Source organism: Uloborus diversus, unplaced genomic scaffold, assembly GCF_026930045.1.
Source record: "Uloborus diversus isolate 005 unplaced genomic scaffold, Udiv.v.3.1 scaffold_15, whole genome shotgun sequence".
NCBI classification, from domain to species: Eukaryota; Metazoa; Arthropoda; class Arachnida; order Araneae; family Uloboridae; genus Uloborus; species Uloborus diversus.
The window spans coordinates 2,138,692-2,153,496 of record NW_026558209.1 but is presented as its reverse complement, the minus strand read 5'-3'; the positions used below and the strand labels follow the sequence as shown (position 1 = coordinate 2,153,496).

Here is a 14,805-nt window from a genome sequence, read left to right as displayed (position 1 = left end):
AGCGACCTTTTTTACTCCAGATCTAACTCGACCTATGGTCGAAAAAATAAGCTTTTATCTCGAAAGGAAAAAAGTTACGAGCCTTTTAAAATCATGTTTAAAAAATCGCGATTCCATTCAAATTGTTTAACCATTTTCTTTCACATTTTAATTTCTTAAACTTATTTTGTGTTTCCATGGTTACGCATTTTAAATCCATCTTTCTGGATTCCATTTCTTAAAAGTATTTTAATATCTGTCGTCATTGTTTGGAAGGGAAATCATGATGGTTTTTTAATTTATTTTTTACGCCTGACTGTTGAATATACGTCACTTGACACAATTTTTGTTTTCAGTGGACCGGGCAACGCAGCTAGTTGGTATATATTTACATTAGCATGCAAACTAGCCAAATAAGGGGCTGTCCACAAATTATGTCAAGTGGGTTTATGAAATTGTGAGTTTGTGACAATGGGTGACAACAAGAAGGTGACATCATGCATTTTTTTAATAGCAATATGCTTGATGCTTATGAAAAATAGTGTGACATATGACATGGGGAGAAGGAGTCAAAAATATTTTTTAAATAAATTAAATAATTGGAATTTTGACATCTCGAATTCAAAGTATGTTTTTCGCAATCACGAGTGTGTGTAGGTGTGTGTTTGTGTCTGTGTGCAGGCATGAGTGTGTGGGTGTGTGTGGGTATGTGTGTGTGTGGACGTGTGTGTTTGTGTCTGTGTGAAGGCGTGAGTGTGTTGGTATGTGTGTTTGTGTTTGTATGGGTATGTATGTGTGTGTAGGCGTGTGTGTGTGCGGGTATGTGTGCATGTGTGTGTGATTATGTATGCATGTGTGTGTATGTGTGTGTGATTATGTGTGTGTATGTGTGTGTATGTATGCATGTGTGTATGATTATGTGTGCATGTGTGTGTGTATGTATGTGCGTGTAGAATATGGGAAAAAAATCATAGGAACATCAAAACAGTCAAGTGAGAACAATAAGCAATCAGGATTGCTCAAAAAAAAGTAACAGTTATATATAGTCACTAAAAAAATATACTGAGTAATAAAAAAAGGCTAAAAGTTGCAGGAAAATATAAAACTATGAAAAGAGGAGACATGGTAAATCTCACTTTTTCATTTTGCCGAGGTAAAAAGTAAACAAGTCCCCAAGCCATGTGATGTACCAATAATGGAAAAAACATCTAGCGAAAATATGTATAAATCCCAATTTTGGGTTTGAATGGTCAAGCCCCTCCTATTGAAGAAAAAAAAAAGTACACCATAAAGACAGACAATTATAGTCAGGGTTGTAGTTTTGGCCGGACAAAACTGATTTTATCCAAGCCGCCGGCTAAAACCGGCCAAAACTGGATTTAACCACCATAGAACTGGCCAAAACTAAATTACATGAAAATACACTTCTAATTTGTATGTATGTGAGAGATGTGTGTTTTGTAACTAATGAATCTGTTAGTTGGAAGTTTTTTAATTGAGCACAGCACTTTTAGTTAATTAAATATAATATTAGTGAAGTAATTTACATTATTATAACAATAGTAGTGAACAAATTTCAACTTTCTTCAAAATGAATAACTGACATTGCTCACAACTAAAGCAAAAGACATAAGGAATACAAAACAGCCTGTAACATAAATATAGTAACTTTTCAGTGGTGTTGCTTTTTAATTTTCAAAAGTGTTTCCCCCCCCTGTACCTTTAGTTTTGTTTTCTAAATAAAATGACTGTATATGTTTCTGAAAGAAATTTTTTTTTTCTCTCATTTATTCTTCAAAATTACTTGAAATACTTTCAAATATTTTGTACATTTGTGTGTGAGAATTAAAATCCATCAGCTCAACTGACGATGTTTCACTCTATTATTTTTTTAATGTAACTGCATATTTTTCATGTAAATCTTATCTTCTAAACATGCTGTAATTGCTACAAACTGTAAAACATACTATTTAGATAAATAATGAAAGCTGATTGATTATGGTTTGTTTTGCATTTATTTTTAATAAATTATCATTTGGTTTTGATTTAAAGTTTGATAATTATCTAAGTGACCAAAACTGGATGAAACGGATTTTATCCCAGCCGGTTTAAACCGGTTTTATCCATGGTTAAAACCACTACTGGCCGAAACTCTTACAACCCTGATTATAGTTAAATGAAATTTTTATCTTTTTTTTAAAACATTCTGAATTGTCATTTCACCTGACCATTTTCTCCCACGTCACCCTCTTGATCTTTCTGCACCTGAATTAGGCATATTCACAACAAAATTTTATTTTTGTGAAGAAAATAGATTATAAACAACGAGAAAACTAAACAATGCTCAAAATCGGCTTTTTAATTGTCGCCAAAAACAATGAAAAAAATAGTAATTCTAAATTTAATTTTGTTTATAAAAGTCAATAAACAATTTGGAGTGAGTAAAACTACAACAACGTGCATAAAGTACAAATAAAGTATTAAAATAGAGTTTTTAACTCTATTTTAATACTTCATTTGTACTTTATACACATTGTCGTCGCTTTGCTCATTCCATAGTACAAAGTTTTCGACTGCTTTTCTCCGAACAATTTGGAGGCTGAACTTAGCCAATGTGGATTACAATTTCAAACTGACGACTCGACTCGAATCAAAGGAATCTTCTAAAACCCGCAATATTTGAAAAATATGATTAGCCGTAAATTCAAACATATGCCTGCTTAATTTGAGCCTTGCTTAATTTGTTAAGTTTATTAACAAAATAAACTTTTTAATTATTAATATTTTTCATCGTTTTAGGCAACAATTAAAAAACAACTACGTCACTTCCGTCATAAAAAAAAGCTTGCGGGTCAGAAGTTCAAAGCATAGACTAATAATAAGAGTAGACCGAGCTTTCCCAGACTTGCTAGTGAAAAAATGGGTTCATGGATACATCATGTGACTGGTGGGAGGCTTGGCGAACACTTTGGCAGCACGGTTGCTAGATGGCAGGATTATCTGTAGTTTGGCACTCGACATGTATTTTAAGACGTAATGTGTTTTCATTATAATTTTTTTTCCAGCTGCAGAGGTTAAACTTTTTCTTGTAGTTATGCATAAATTGACATTAGTAATTAGTTTTTGATCATAATTTTCAGTAACTTTTATTTCATTCGGAACTGCTACGTCAGCGTTGGCGTGAACGAAATGGCGTAAATGTTTTGCGTTAACGCAAAAATGTACTCATCGGTATCTTAAATTGAAATTGTAGGTAAAAATCTTACCGTTTGCCGATTCTTTTCGGGCGCTCGCATCTTTAATTGCTCAGAGAGTTATTGAAATGGACTAAAGAAAACGCACAATGCTATCTAAACAAAAAACTCAATACAGTAACGAAATATGTACAACTTAGAATAACAAATTTACAAATCGGACTCCATAAGAGATCATTCTTCCGTGTTCCATAAATTCTATTTATTTTATTTCTCGTTGATCGTCTGCTACGATCAACGCCCGCTGTTGCTGGGATATCCACCAGTCACATGGTTTGGTTTATGAGCAGCAAAAGGGTTGCCATAGCTCGGTCTACTCTTATTATTAGTCTATGGTTCAAAGCAATTACTTCAAAAAAAAAAAAGAAAAGAAAATCTATAATACAAAGAGGTTACTCACTTTCCAGCAGAGAGATCGAAAGCCGGGACCATCCGGTATGCCTGAGGAAAAAAAGAGAAACTGCAATAAAAATCAAGATACATGATGGCAACAAAGGCACTACAGTAGAAGACCGTTATAAACGCACACCTTGGGACCAGAGCTTTTGTGTTATACAGGTTTTGGCGTTATATAGATCATTTCACACATTTTGAAACTAATATTCAGAATATATCTGTATATTAGCACTTCAGAATGAGTTTCATCTGCAATGAGTATTAAAGCACCAATATTACAATGAGTTATTAAAAAATAAATATGTTTCACAATCAAAATCCTGCACTTCTGCTAGCTTCAGGGTTTGCATAACAGCTGCATTTTCCAGAGCCATCTGGTATTTTTTTGTTTACTATGAGTACAAATTTAAAATTTAAAAGCTTTGAATTAAGATGGAAAGATGAAAAACTTTCAAGATTTAATTTGCCTAGTACTTTTTATGTTTGCAAAGCAAAACAGAGGGATTTTTTAAACTTCAAAACCTATTCTTTACTTCTGTAGAGTATTCTTTCATGTTAAAAAGTAAATAAAATAAAATATATATTTAATTACCTATTAAAATTAACATAAAATTAGATTAAGTATTAATATAAAATTAATTTTTCAGTATCTTAACTGTAGCCAACATGTGATTGGTCCATTGGATATTTAAATTAGCTTCTGGCTGTTGACCAATCAGGTGTTGGCACACATGTAACTGCATGTACACATGTAACTGCACTTCCAACTGTTAGTTTTCAACATGTTTTGATTTTCACCATGTATTCAGTTGTCTTTTTATCTTACAAGAAGCAAGTGGTGTTCATGATAAATAAAGGATTTTTATAGAAAGGTTTCTACTCTGATTTGAAACAGATAAGTAACTTTGAATTTTTATAACAACTTCTGAAAAGTAGTGCGGTTTATAGAGAATTGCGTTATATAGGTCGGCGTTATAACGGTCTTCTACTGTACTTCATCCCTATCAGAAATAAGTGGTGCTTGGGCAAATTTTGATACATCCTATTGCCACAGAGATTTTCAAACCCAATTGCCACATTTTCTGAATTTTTAATTTTGTCACTTACACTCCTTTGCTTCTCAATAGCTCCTATTGTTTCTATTGAGAAAATTCACGATTACGGAAATTCCCACACTTTTGGCATGGTGGGTCTTTTACTGTGTAATTTTTCAGTCTTTATTTAGTCAAAGTCAAATCACGTAAAATTATAGCAGAATGTGTAAGCATTTAGACCAAATTTGGTAAGACCCCATTTGGAGTATGCTGTTCAGTTTTGGTCTCCTTATCTTAAGAAAGACATTAGCGTATTGGAAAGGGTTCAAAAAGGCGGGCTACAAGGCTAATAAATGGACTTTCTCACTTAGACTACGATTCCAGGCTCAGAAGGCTAAAAATGTACAGTCTGGAGCATAGAAGAGACCGAGGGGACATGATTCAGCTGTTTAAATTTATTAAAACGAAAGATGTTACGGGGCTGAAGTTTAGCACTGGAAACTGGACGAGGGGTCATTGTTTTAAGCTATTTAAATCTCAGGCTGACATGAATATCAGGAAAAATTATCGTTTTAGCAGGGTAGTGGAACAGCTCACCGGGAGAGGTGGTCATGAGCGAGGGAGTGGATAGTTTTAAGGGGGCCATTGATCTTCACTGGGGATTGTAAATGGCCTAGGACCAGTCTAGCTGGGCCCAGAGCCTGTTGCTGGTCGTCACTTTTGTATTTGTATTTATTTCTTTCAGGTCTGGTTAAAAAGGTTGGACTAAAATTGGGAAAATTTCCCCGCTTTCGAGTGCTTTCTTCAAAGAATTCTTTGGGGAAAATTTTAAAAAATTCTGCCAGATGTATAAGTTGACCCGCATTTTTTGTACCAAATTTGTCAACTTATAGGCGAGTCACCTTAGTCAATTAAACAATGACGGAAATTATTAAGAGAAATACCATTTAAAACACAGAAAATATTTTTAAAAATCACTTTCAACCGCAAGTATTAAGTTTTCTAATTACAGTTAAAGTTAAAGTACTTACCATTGAAACAGGCAGTCTGCAAGTCCGTCAAAGGGATGGTTTCTTTTTCTAAAAGCTCGTTGAAAATTTGTAACCTGGAAAGTAGAGACATTCATTCAAAATATAATAAGTGAATATGCACCAAAAATTTTGTTAGTATTCAATATACTTGGTAGACAAACCAGGGTTGGCCAGATTGGACCCAATGGTTTTTTTTGAAAAAACCCATTTAAAAAAAAAACCCATTATTTAGCCCACTTTTGGGTTTTTTTAAATTTTCTGAAAATTAAAAAAAATAATAATTAATTTAAATACTTTCACAATTGAAACTTCTTTTTTATTCGTTCTTCACCACAGACAATGGACATAAAAAATGAATTTTGAACTTTAATAGTATTTCTTAACGGCATTAAAGAACTACTTCAAAGATTTAAAAAATATATATTTTAACTTTTTTCTTCAACTGGTCAATAAATAACACAAATTATCTAGACTAAGTCTCGTCACATCTGATTTTCTCAATATTTGTAGATTTTACAGAGGAAACTACTCCAGGTAAAAGGCTTTCATGTGAATTATCTTCTGCAAACCAACACGTCACAAATCTCGAATAAACAAGATATATATTTTTTTTAAATGAACAGGTTTTACAAACGGTCAGACAGAAAACAGAATAAGATGTACAGTATTTTCATTATCTAAATTTTAATATTTGTTACTCTGTACACAGAAATAGAAAAACAGGCAACATAAAATTCAAAGAAATGTCTTGATTAAGCTGGAATTCAGTAAATAGGGATTTAAACTACTTGAGGTTCTACAGCAGTTTTGCATAACAAAATGAAATACAATAAAGTAAAATGCAAAAAAAAAAAAAAAAAAAAATGTAACAATTAAAAACAAACAATAGATTTTATCACTCAAGAAGTAACTTTGCCGTAACTGTTGGTAATCATGAAAACTAAAAAATCTGAAACTTCACCATTCTTGGGTTTTGTCATCTTTTGTACTTTTATTCAGAAAACGCTGAATTTTAACTACTTTCCCAGCTTTTTTTACCCCAAGACAATTTGTGCACCTTTTCCATATACTTACGCTACAATATGCTACAAGTACCCAACATTTTCCCTAAAAAAGACAAAAAACCCATATTTCTTTTAAAAAACCCAGCTTTAGTTGGTTTTTTTTGGGTTTTATTTTAAAAAACCCAAAAAACCCTGGGTCCATGGACTTTTCTAAAAAAACCCCGGGTTTTTGCCAACCCTGAGACAAACCGAATATTCGGTTTGGCCAAATACTTTAATGTTAGGCAACTGAATAGTAAACAAATTTGTGGTGACTTAGCCTTGTAAAATATTGAATGTAGGTTGGCCTTGTATAAATTGTTTTTCATTATTGTACAAGGTCTTATTGTCAAGGTTGTCTTGTTCTAAAGTTGATAGCACTGGAAATTGAACATGCGAAATATCTAATGGGAAAGAGGATCTAAGCAGGAAAATAACCTCTGAATTGTGGTGAATTCGTACCGAGAAATGAACCACCATAAATTTAAACATTCAGCAATTGGTTAACAAACATGTGGACTATAAATGAAAGGTACAGTACTGTACACCATAAAGTTATATACAGAATTTTATATAAACATAAACCAAATGTGACATTTACCATAATAAGTTGCTTTTGCTTTAGGAAGGATTTATTTGATTTTTTATTCATTTTAAATGCATAACTTGACTTTTAATATAGATAAAATTGGATTTTAAATAGAAATGCAGTTTTCAGTAAGAAACAAAATAGATAAACTATTTTAATTTGACATTAAATAAAGATACAAAATAAAAATTTCAACCAAATGTTCGAATTTGGTTAAAAATTTAACCGAATATTCATGTTGACATTCTATCGAATGTCAACAACAAATTAAGACAATCCTAATATTGATCTAAGCCATACAGGATGTAATATTGGCTAAAGATTGTAAAAATATTAATAATAGTCCGATTTGTTTTATCATACTATTAATTATCTAGGGCCTTTTTGTCCACACTAATTATAGGGCACCTTGGGCCACATCATTCCAAGAACTTCTGTTACTAAATTGTTGATAAATATATCACTCAATATTGTAACTAAATTATTATAATTATTAATTGCAATTTTAAATGAAAAACAGAACTTGTTAGACTTAGTAAAACCTATGAAATTAAGGTTTTGTATTGGAAAGCATCTTTGATTGCAAAAAAGATACATAAAATAATAACTTACACAAAATTATTAATAAAGAAACATGAAACTTTCAGTTTTAGAATTTATGATTTAAAATTAAATTTATGGGATGTTTAAGTTAGCCAGGGGTACCCAAGAGAGGAGGGGGTTGGAGCTCATAGCGAAAATTGTGACATTGAAGTTTTTAGGGGTGGTGGATGTTTTAAGGGGGGCTTCTCTTTTTTGGGAGGGGTGCTCTTATTACTGGGGGCACAGGTAAACTACGCAAGCAGTTTTATACAGGCAAAACATAGCAAAGTCGCAAACTTATTTGACATAAACCACGCAGTTAAACAATGGTAACATATCGTTAAAGGTTCCGGTGCAGCTTCTACTTTCTTGAAATGACGACACAGTTCTTGAGAAAACACAGGAGATTTATTTACACTATGTACAGGAAAGATCGTCGACAACTGCTAAATGAATCATCAGCAATGAAGCAAATATCGATCAATACCCTAAACTCAACGGTCACACACGTATTTACATCCAAATACGTAAAACAACACACGAAATGCCTCGCAATAAACAGAGCTAATACACTCTCGGTACAACTTCTCAATCGAGACTGACTTTTTATCATGCGGCACGACTATTTATAGACATTGAAAAGTTTCCACAATATTCCAAATGCTTCTTGTATTTTCTTTTCATTCACAAATTTTATCATTCAGAAATGAGGGAGCCGTATACTTCAGTCAAATGTACGGGGTTATATATTCATTACAAGAAACTATTTACAGGTTACGTTACTACAATAATTCTAGATGAAAGATAATTTAATAAACGCCAAATTTAGCTAGATTACGACAAATTAATCACAAAAATAATTACTATTTACAGAATTTGTAACAATATTTATGAAACTTAAACTAAAAACAAGGACATTTTAAATGAACATCAATCCCACTAGGAGTATGGGAAACTAATTTGCATACATAGCATAATAGTTATTCTTGAAGAAAGTAAGCATTTAATGCTCCAAAATATAATACAATACCAACATTATTTTTTAAATTTAAACTGAAAAACAGAAATTCTTAGAATAAATAAAGCCTGTTAAATGAAGGTATTGTATTTCAAAAGCATCTTTGATCGTTAAAAAAAAAAAAAAAAAACTTCTTAACAAAATGGCAAAATGGTTGATATTAAAGAATAATAAAATATTTGAGTACATTTGAGTATATTAGATATTTTTATATTTCAGATATTTTTATAGATAATATTATACATAGATATTTTTATATTTGAGATTAAAATATTGAGTATATTTGGCACATTTAAGATTTAAAATTATTTGGGTTTTAATCAAGGGTGCTCACGAGGGGGGAAGAAGGGGAGGGGGGCGACCTCATAATAAACTAAGTCATTGGAAAGGTTAGAAATGGGGTTTAAAAGAGTCTTCTCTTTTTTGGGAGGGGGTGCTTTAAAGCATTTGAGGGGGTGTGACATTGCTCTTGGGGATGGGATATTTTAATAAGACAGATATCCTTTGAACTCCCAGTAGATGGTTTAGAAAAATCAAATACCTGGCTTTATAGTTGGCCATTTTCCAGAAATGTTATGTTCTTTTACAAATGAAAGGAAAAATAATATCTTGCTCTAAGATGCTGCAGCATGTTCCTGAAAAAAGAAAAAAAAAATTGAGCAAAACAAGATAAATATTATGAGGATCACAGAAGTCTTTTTCTCTCAATAGCTGATCTTAATGAAATATAACAACTCATATATTAACTGTTAATCTACTTTTTGTCATTAGATATTTATGTTTGTAAAAAGCAGAGTTGGAAAGTTTCTGTCGAGGCGGTTAAAACCACTGGTAGAAACCGGTTCAAACCGGCGTGGCAGAAACTGGCAAAAACTCACAAAATGACACAATATTAATTATTGACACACAGTAGAAAATGGACGGGAAAAAATAATCAATTTAATATGCACAAATTAGAATATTCTTGCAACAAAAGAGCTACAGGCAATGCATCAATAAACAAGCAATGTTCGTGAAACTTTCATTTATTGTATATTTTTTTTAACTGGTCCATCATGTAGTAACTGGGATTGTGGTAAAAAAATTAACTTGTTTCAGGAAATAGCACGAATTTGTTTTGCAAAGCTGTGGCATTATGTACAAAATCTGTGTTAATATTGGCAAGAAATATTCTTGCACTTTCTTTTTGAAGTACATGATAATTTCAATCACAAGCAATTTAGACGAAGCATGTAAGCGAGCAAATTACAATCAGTAATGCCTGTTTAATTCTTTATGTCACTCCTCTTTACTGAGCACCCGTATGATTTTTCACGCTTTGTTAGATTAATCCAAATATCACAAGCATCTGTAATTCAAAAGTTTCCTTTTCGAACTAAATTAAGGGCACTAGCATTGGATTTTATTTTTTTAAATGATTGAATGAAGTTATTTTTTTTTAGTTTACTTTTATAAATATCATTTAGTAATAACTTGAGTTATTAAAGATTTTAAGTTTGTGCCAGTTTCTGCCGGTTTTTACCGGTTATAACCAGGGTTGGCAAAAACCCGGGTTTTTTTTAAAAAAGCCCATGGACCCAGGGTTTTTTTAAATAAAACCCAAAAAAACCCAACCAAAGTTGGGTTTTTTAAAATAAATGTGGGTTTTTTTGTCTTTTTTAGAGAAAATGTGGGGTACTTGTAGCATATTGTAGCGTAAATATAGGGACAAAGTGCAAAAATTGTCTTCAGGTAAAAAAAAGCTGGAAAACTAGTTAAAATTCAGCGTTTTCTGAAGAAAAGTATAAAAGACGAAAAAACCCAAAAATGGTGAAGTTTCAGATTTTTTAATTTTCATTATTGCCAACAGTTTAGGCAAAGTCACTTCTCGAGTGATAAAATCTATTGTTCGTTTTTAATTACTTTTTTTTTTTTTTTTTGCATTTTACTTTATTGTATTTCATTTTGTTATGCAAAACTACTGTAGAACCTCAAGTAGTTTAAATCCCTTTTTTACTGAATTCCAGCTTAATCAAGACATTTCTTTGAATTTTATGTTGCCTGTTTTTCTATTTCTGTCTACAGAGTGAGAAATATTAAACTTTTTCGTAAGATAATGAAAATACTGTACTTGTTCTGTTTTCTGTCGACCATTTGAAAAATCTGTTTATTTCTAAAAAAAATATACCTTGTGTTTATTCGAGATTTGTGACGCGTTGGTTAGCAGAAAATAATTCACATGAAGCCTTTTAACTAGATTAATTTCCTCTGTACAATCTACAAATATTGAGAAAATCAGACGTGACAGGATTTGGTCAAGATAATTTGAGTTATTTATTGACCAGTTAAAGAAAAAAGTTAAATACATTTATTTAAAATCTTTGAAGTATTTTTTTAATGCTGTTAAGAGTTAAGAAATACTATTAAAGTTCAAAATTCATTTTTTTGTGTTCATTGTCTGTGGTGAAGAACAAATAAAAAAGAAGTTTTAATTGTGAAAGTATTTAAATTAATTAATTTTTTAAAAAACTTCTCAGAAAATTTTAAAAAACCCAAAAGTGGGCTAAATAATGGGTTTTTTTAAATGGGTTTTTTCAAAAAAACCCATTGGGTCCAACCCAATTGGGTCCAATTCGGCCAACCCTGGTTATAACCAGTTTCTGCCACTGGCACGGCAAAAACTAGTTTCTGCAGACAGAAAGCCAACCCTGGTAAAAAAGTGAATTACTTTGCTTTATATTGAAAGTTAATAACTAAATGTGATACCATTTAGTGAACAAATATGCTTTTTTAAAACATAGAGATACACTACTTTTCAGGATTGGCAAGTTTCTGCCGAGGCGGTTAAAACCACTGGTAGAAACCAGTTAAAACCGGCACGGCAAAAACCACTTTCTGCCATATTTGCAGCAGAAACTGGCAAAAACTCACAAAATAACAAAAAAAAAAAAAGAATTATTGACATGTAATAGAAAATGTGAAAAAATAATTGTCAACCAAAGCGCCATTTAATTACAATATTATCACAGTTCAAAATGAAATGTTACATTGTTTGGACCCTGCAGTTGCCTCTTAGAAAATGTGGTTTCTAAAATCTAAACAGTTTCTCAATTTACTATGCACAAATGAGAAACTTTAAAATATTCTTGCAACAGAAGAGCTACCAAGTAATGCAGCAAGGAACAGACAATATTTGTGAAATTTTCATCTATTGTATATTTTTTTTTAACTGGTCCATCATGTAGTAACTGGGATTGTGGTAAAAATTTGACTGGAAAAATAAGTTTCGAGAAATGGGGTCAATTTGTTTTGCAAAGCTATATAGCATTAAGTACAAAATCTACGTCAATATTGGCAAGTAAAATTCTGGCACTTTCTTCTTGTAGTACATAATAATTTCAATCACTCCCAATTTAGATGAAGCATATAAGCCAGCAAATTATGATCAGTAATGCCTGTTTAATTCTATATCTCACTCATCTTCCCCAAGCACCCATATGATTTTTCATCCTTTGTTAGATTAATCCAAGTGTTACGAGCATAGCTGCAATTGAAAAGTTTCCTTTCGAAACTAAATCAAGGGCACAAGCATAGGATTTTATTTTTTAAAATGATGAAATGAAGTTTAATTTTTTGCTTTACATGAACAAATATCATTTAGTAATTTCTTGAGTTATTAGAGACACTTTCAAGTTTTTACCAGTTTCTGCCGGTTTTTACCGGTTATAACCAGTTTCTGCCACTGGCACGGCAAAAACTAGTTTCTGCCGGCAGAAAGCCAACCCTGCTACTTGTGCAATGATATATAATATTTGCAATGCAAAAAGGACATTTATTAATCTGCTTCGCGGCCCCTCCACAAAATTAGCAAAAGGGGTGAGATTTCACATCATCTCTTTTGAGCTCGATCGATTCGTCTGAAAGCAAAACATCTTTTTTTAACACTTGTATCGAAAAAAATAATCAGCTTTATAGAGAGCACTGTCCAAAAAGGCCAAAGACAGAATTAGTTTATTTTAAATCATCACATTTCAAATGAATGTAAATATCATTTAAAACATATAATTTTAGGGAAGTTTTCGATAAAGGTGCGTCTTGGCGACTTTTTCAAAGTTCGCCAAATTTTTTGGCGCCAATGTCTAGGCGCTATTTTTCCCGCTCTGCCAATGAAAAAAAGGGAGGAGAAACGTATGTTTTTTTTACTAACCTACTGGAAAATGAATGAAATGGAGTTTTTGCATCAGAAATACAAGAAATTGGAACATCAAAATGTAAACAAAAAGTTCAAAAATAACTAAATCTCGAGAAATAAATACTAAAAAACTCAACTGCTTAAAAACACTAAATATGAACTAATCTAAGCAAATAAACACTAAAAATTACATTGAAATGCAACGAAAACTAGGCAAAAAAAAATTCTTAAAAAAAACCGTAAGAAGCATTAAAACAAATAATTAACCTATCAAAAAAGAAATTAATTTGAATAATTTAATGCACAAAAACACTAATTATAAACTAATCTAAATAAATAAACCCTAAACAATACAATAAAATGCTGCGAAAACTAGATAGACATATTTTTAGTAAAACGGTAAAAGAGCATTAAAACAAACTTAACACAGCAAAACAGAAATTAATCTGAATAATTTCAGGGGTGATTGTAAGTTCATCAAAAAGTACCTGAAAGTTTCAAAGCGAGAAGGGGGGGGGGGGTAATCTTTGGCCCCTATTACTTAAGTGCACTTTTGTGCCATAGTATTAAATAGTTTTGAGTCAAAATATTGTGTATACATTTGATTAAATTTTTAATGGGTTACAAAGTTACTTTTGAGCTGGTGTTATACAAATTATCTTGACATTTGTCCATCTTAAGGGATAGGTGTCCATCTTAAGGCTCTTGCAGGTATATTTGATGAGTATTATATAATTTTTAAAAAAATGCGGAGGTAGGGAGATAAAAGCACAAAAAAAAAAAAAAAAAAAAAATATTATAATTCCGGTATTTTCGGACATAAAAATACCGGAAATACGTCCGAAAATACCGGAAATTCGGTAAAATACCGGAACACAATCACCTCTGTAATTTACTCCTCAAAAACACTAAGTATAAATTAATCAAAATAAATAAAACCCCAAAAAAATATAGTAAAATACTACTATCACCAGACAAAATGAATTTTAATAAAACGGTTATAAAAACATTAAAAAAACATCAAATCAAAAATTAGTTTGGGAAATATCCCCAAAAGCACTATTATTTAATTAATCTAAATAAATAAACACTTAAAAACTCATTTAAAAAATAAATCCTACGAAACACGAGAAATTCATTCATTTTCCACGGAAGTAGGGTAGAATTTTTTTTTTTATTTAGATATAATGGAAAATATCATGGCATTTTGAAACCCTGCTTAAGAGCTTTCCTAAAAATAATCCATCAACAAAGTTTGAATTATCGTTATCAAGTTTCAAGCCATAAGGACGACAACTTTCGAAGCATGCTATTTAAAAACTAGACTTCTTCACGTATTAACAAAACGATAAAAACCATCATTTATCAGTTCGCGAAAAACAGGCAAGCTTTTATATTTTGTAAAGATAAAACGAAAACCACCAATACGAGAAATTCGACTTTATATACCATTAAACTGTCTTCAACAATGAACTAATTTTATAAAAAACCAAAGTCGAAGATCTCTATTAAATGTGCGATGAAAATATTTCATTTATATAAGGAATATTTCTCTTAAATTACTTCAAGAGACAGTTTTGAAGATGCTGGGTTCAAATTTACACACACACCCCCATGATAGGAATGTAAACAATGTTGCCATCGATATCTCGTTTTCTCACCTCCCCCCCTCTCCGTTCTACACTGTAACTGTAACTGCAACTTTTTT

At 31.5% G+C, this 14,805-nt stretch overlaps 1 protein-coding gene across 2 annotated transcripts in view; it reads right to left on the bottom strand.

Annotated features, from left to right (window-relative positions):
• The window catches only part of LOC129233022 (TBC1 domain family member 13-like), a 49,690-nt gene extending 34,931 nt beyond the window's left edge, over positions 1-14,759 (bottom strand). Inside the window, exons 1-4 of one of the 2 annotated variants that reach the window (XM_054867104.1) lie at positions 14,708-14,759; positions 9,468-9,561; positions 5,695-5,768; positions 3,634-3,674 (exon numbers count right to left, since the gene is read on the bottom strand). In XM_054867104.1, the coding sequence (XP_054723079.1) occupies positions 3,634-3,674; positions 5,695-5,768; positions 9,468-9,487 (135 nt within the window). In that variant the 5' untranslated portion in view covers positions 9,488-9,561; positions 14,708-14,759. Of the gene's footprint in view, positions 1-3,633; positions 3,675-5,694; positions 5,769-9,467; positions 9,562-14,660 lie in introns of both variants that reach the window. The other variant, XM_054867103.1, reaches the window with a different exon arrangement.
• Positions 14,760-14,805: the final 46 nt, after the last annotated feature.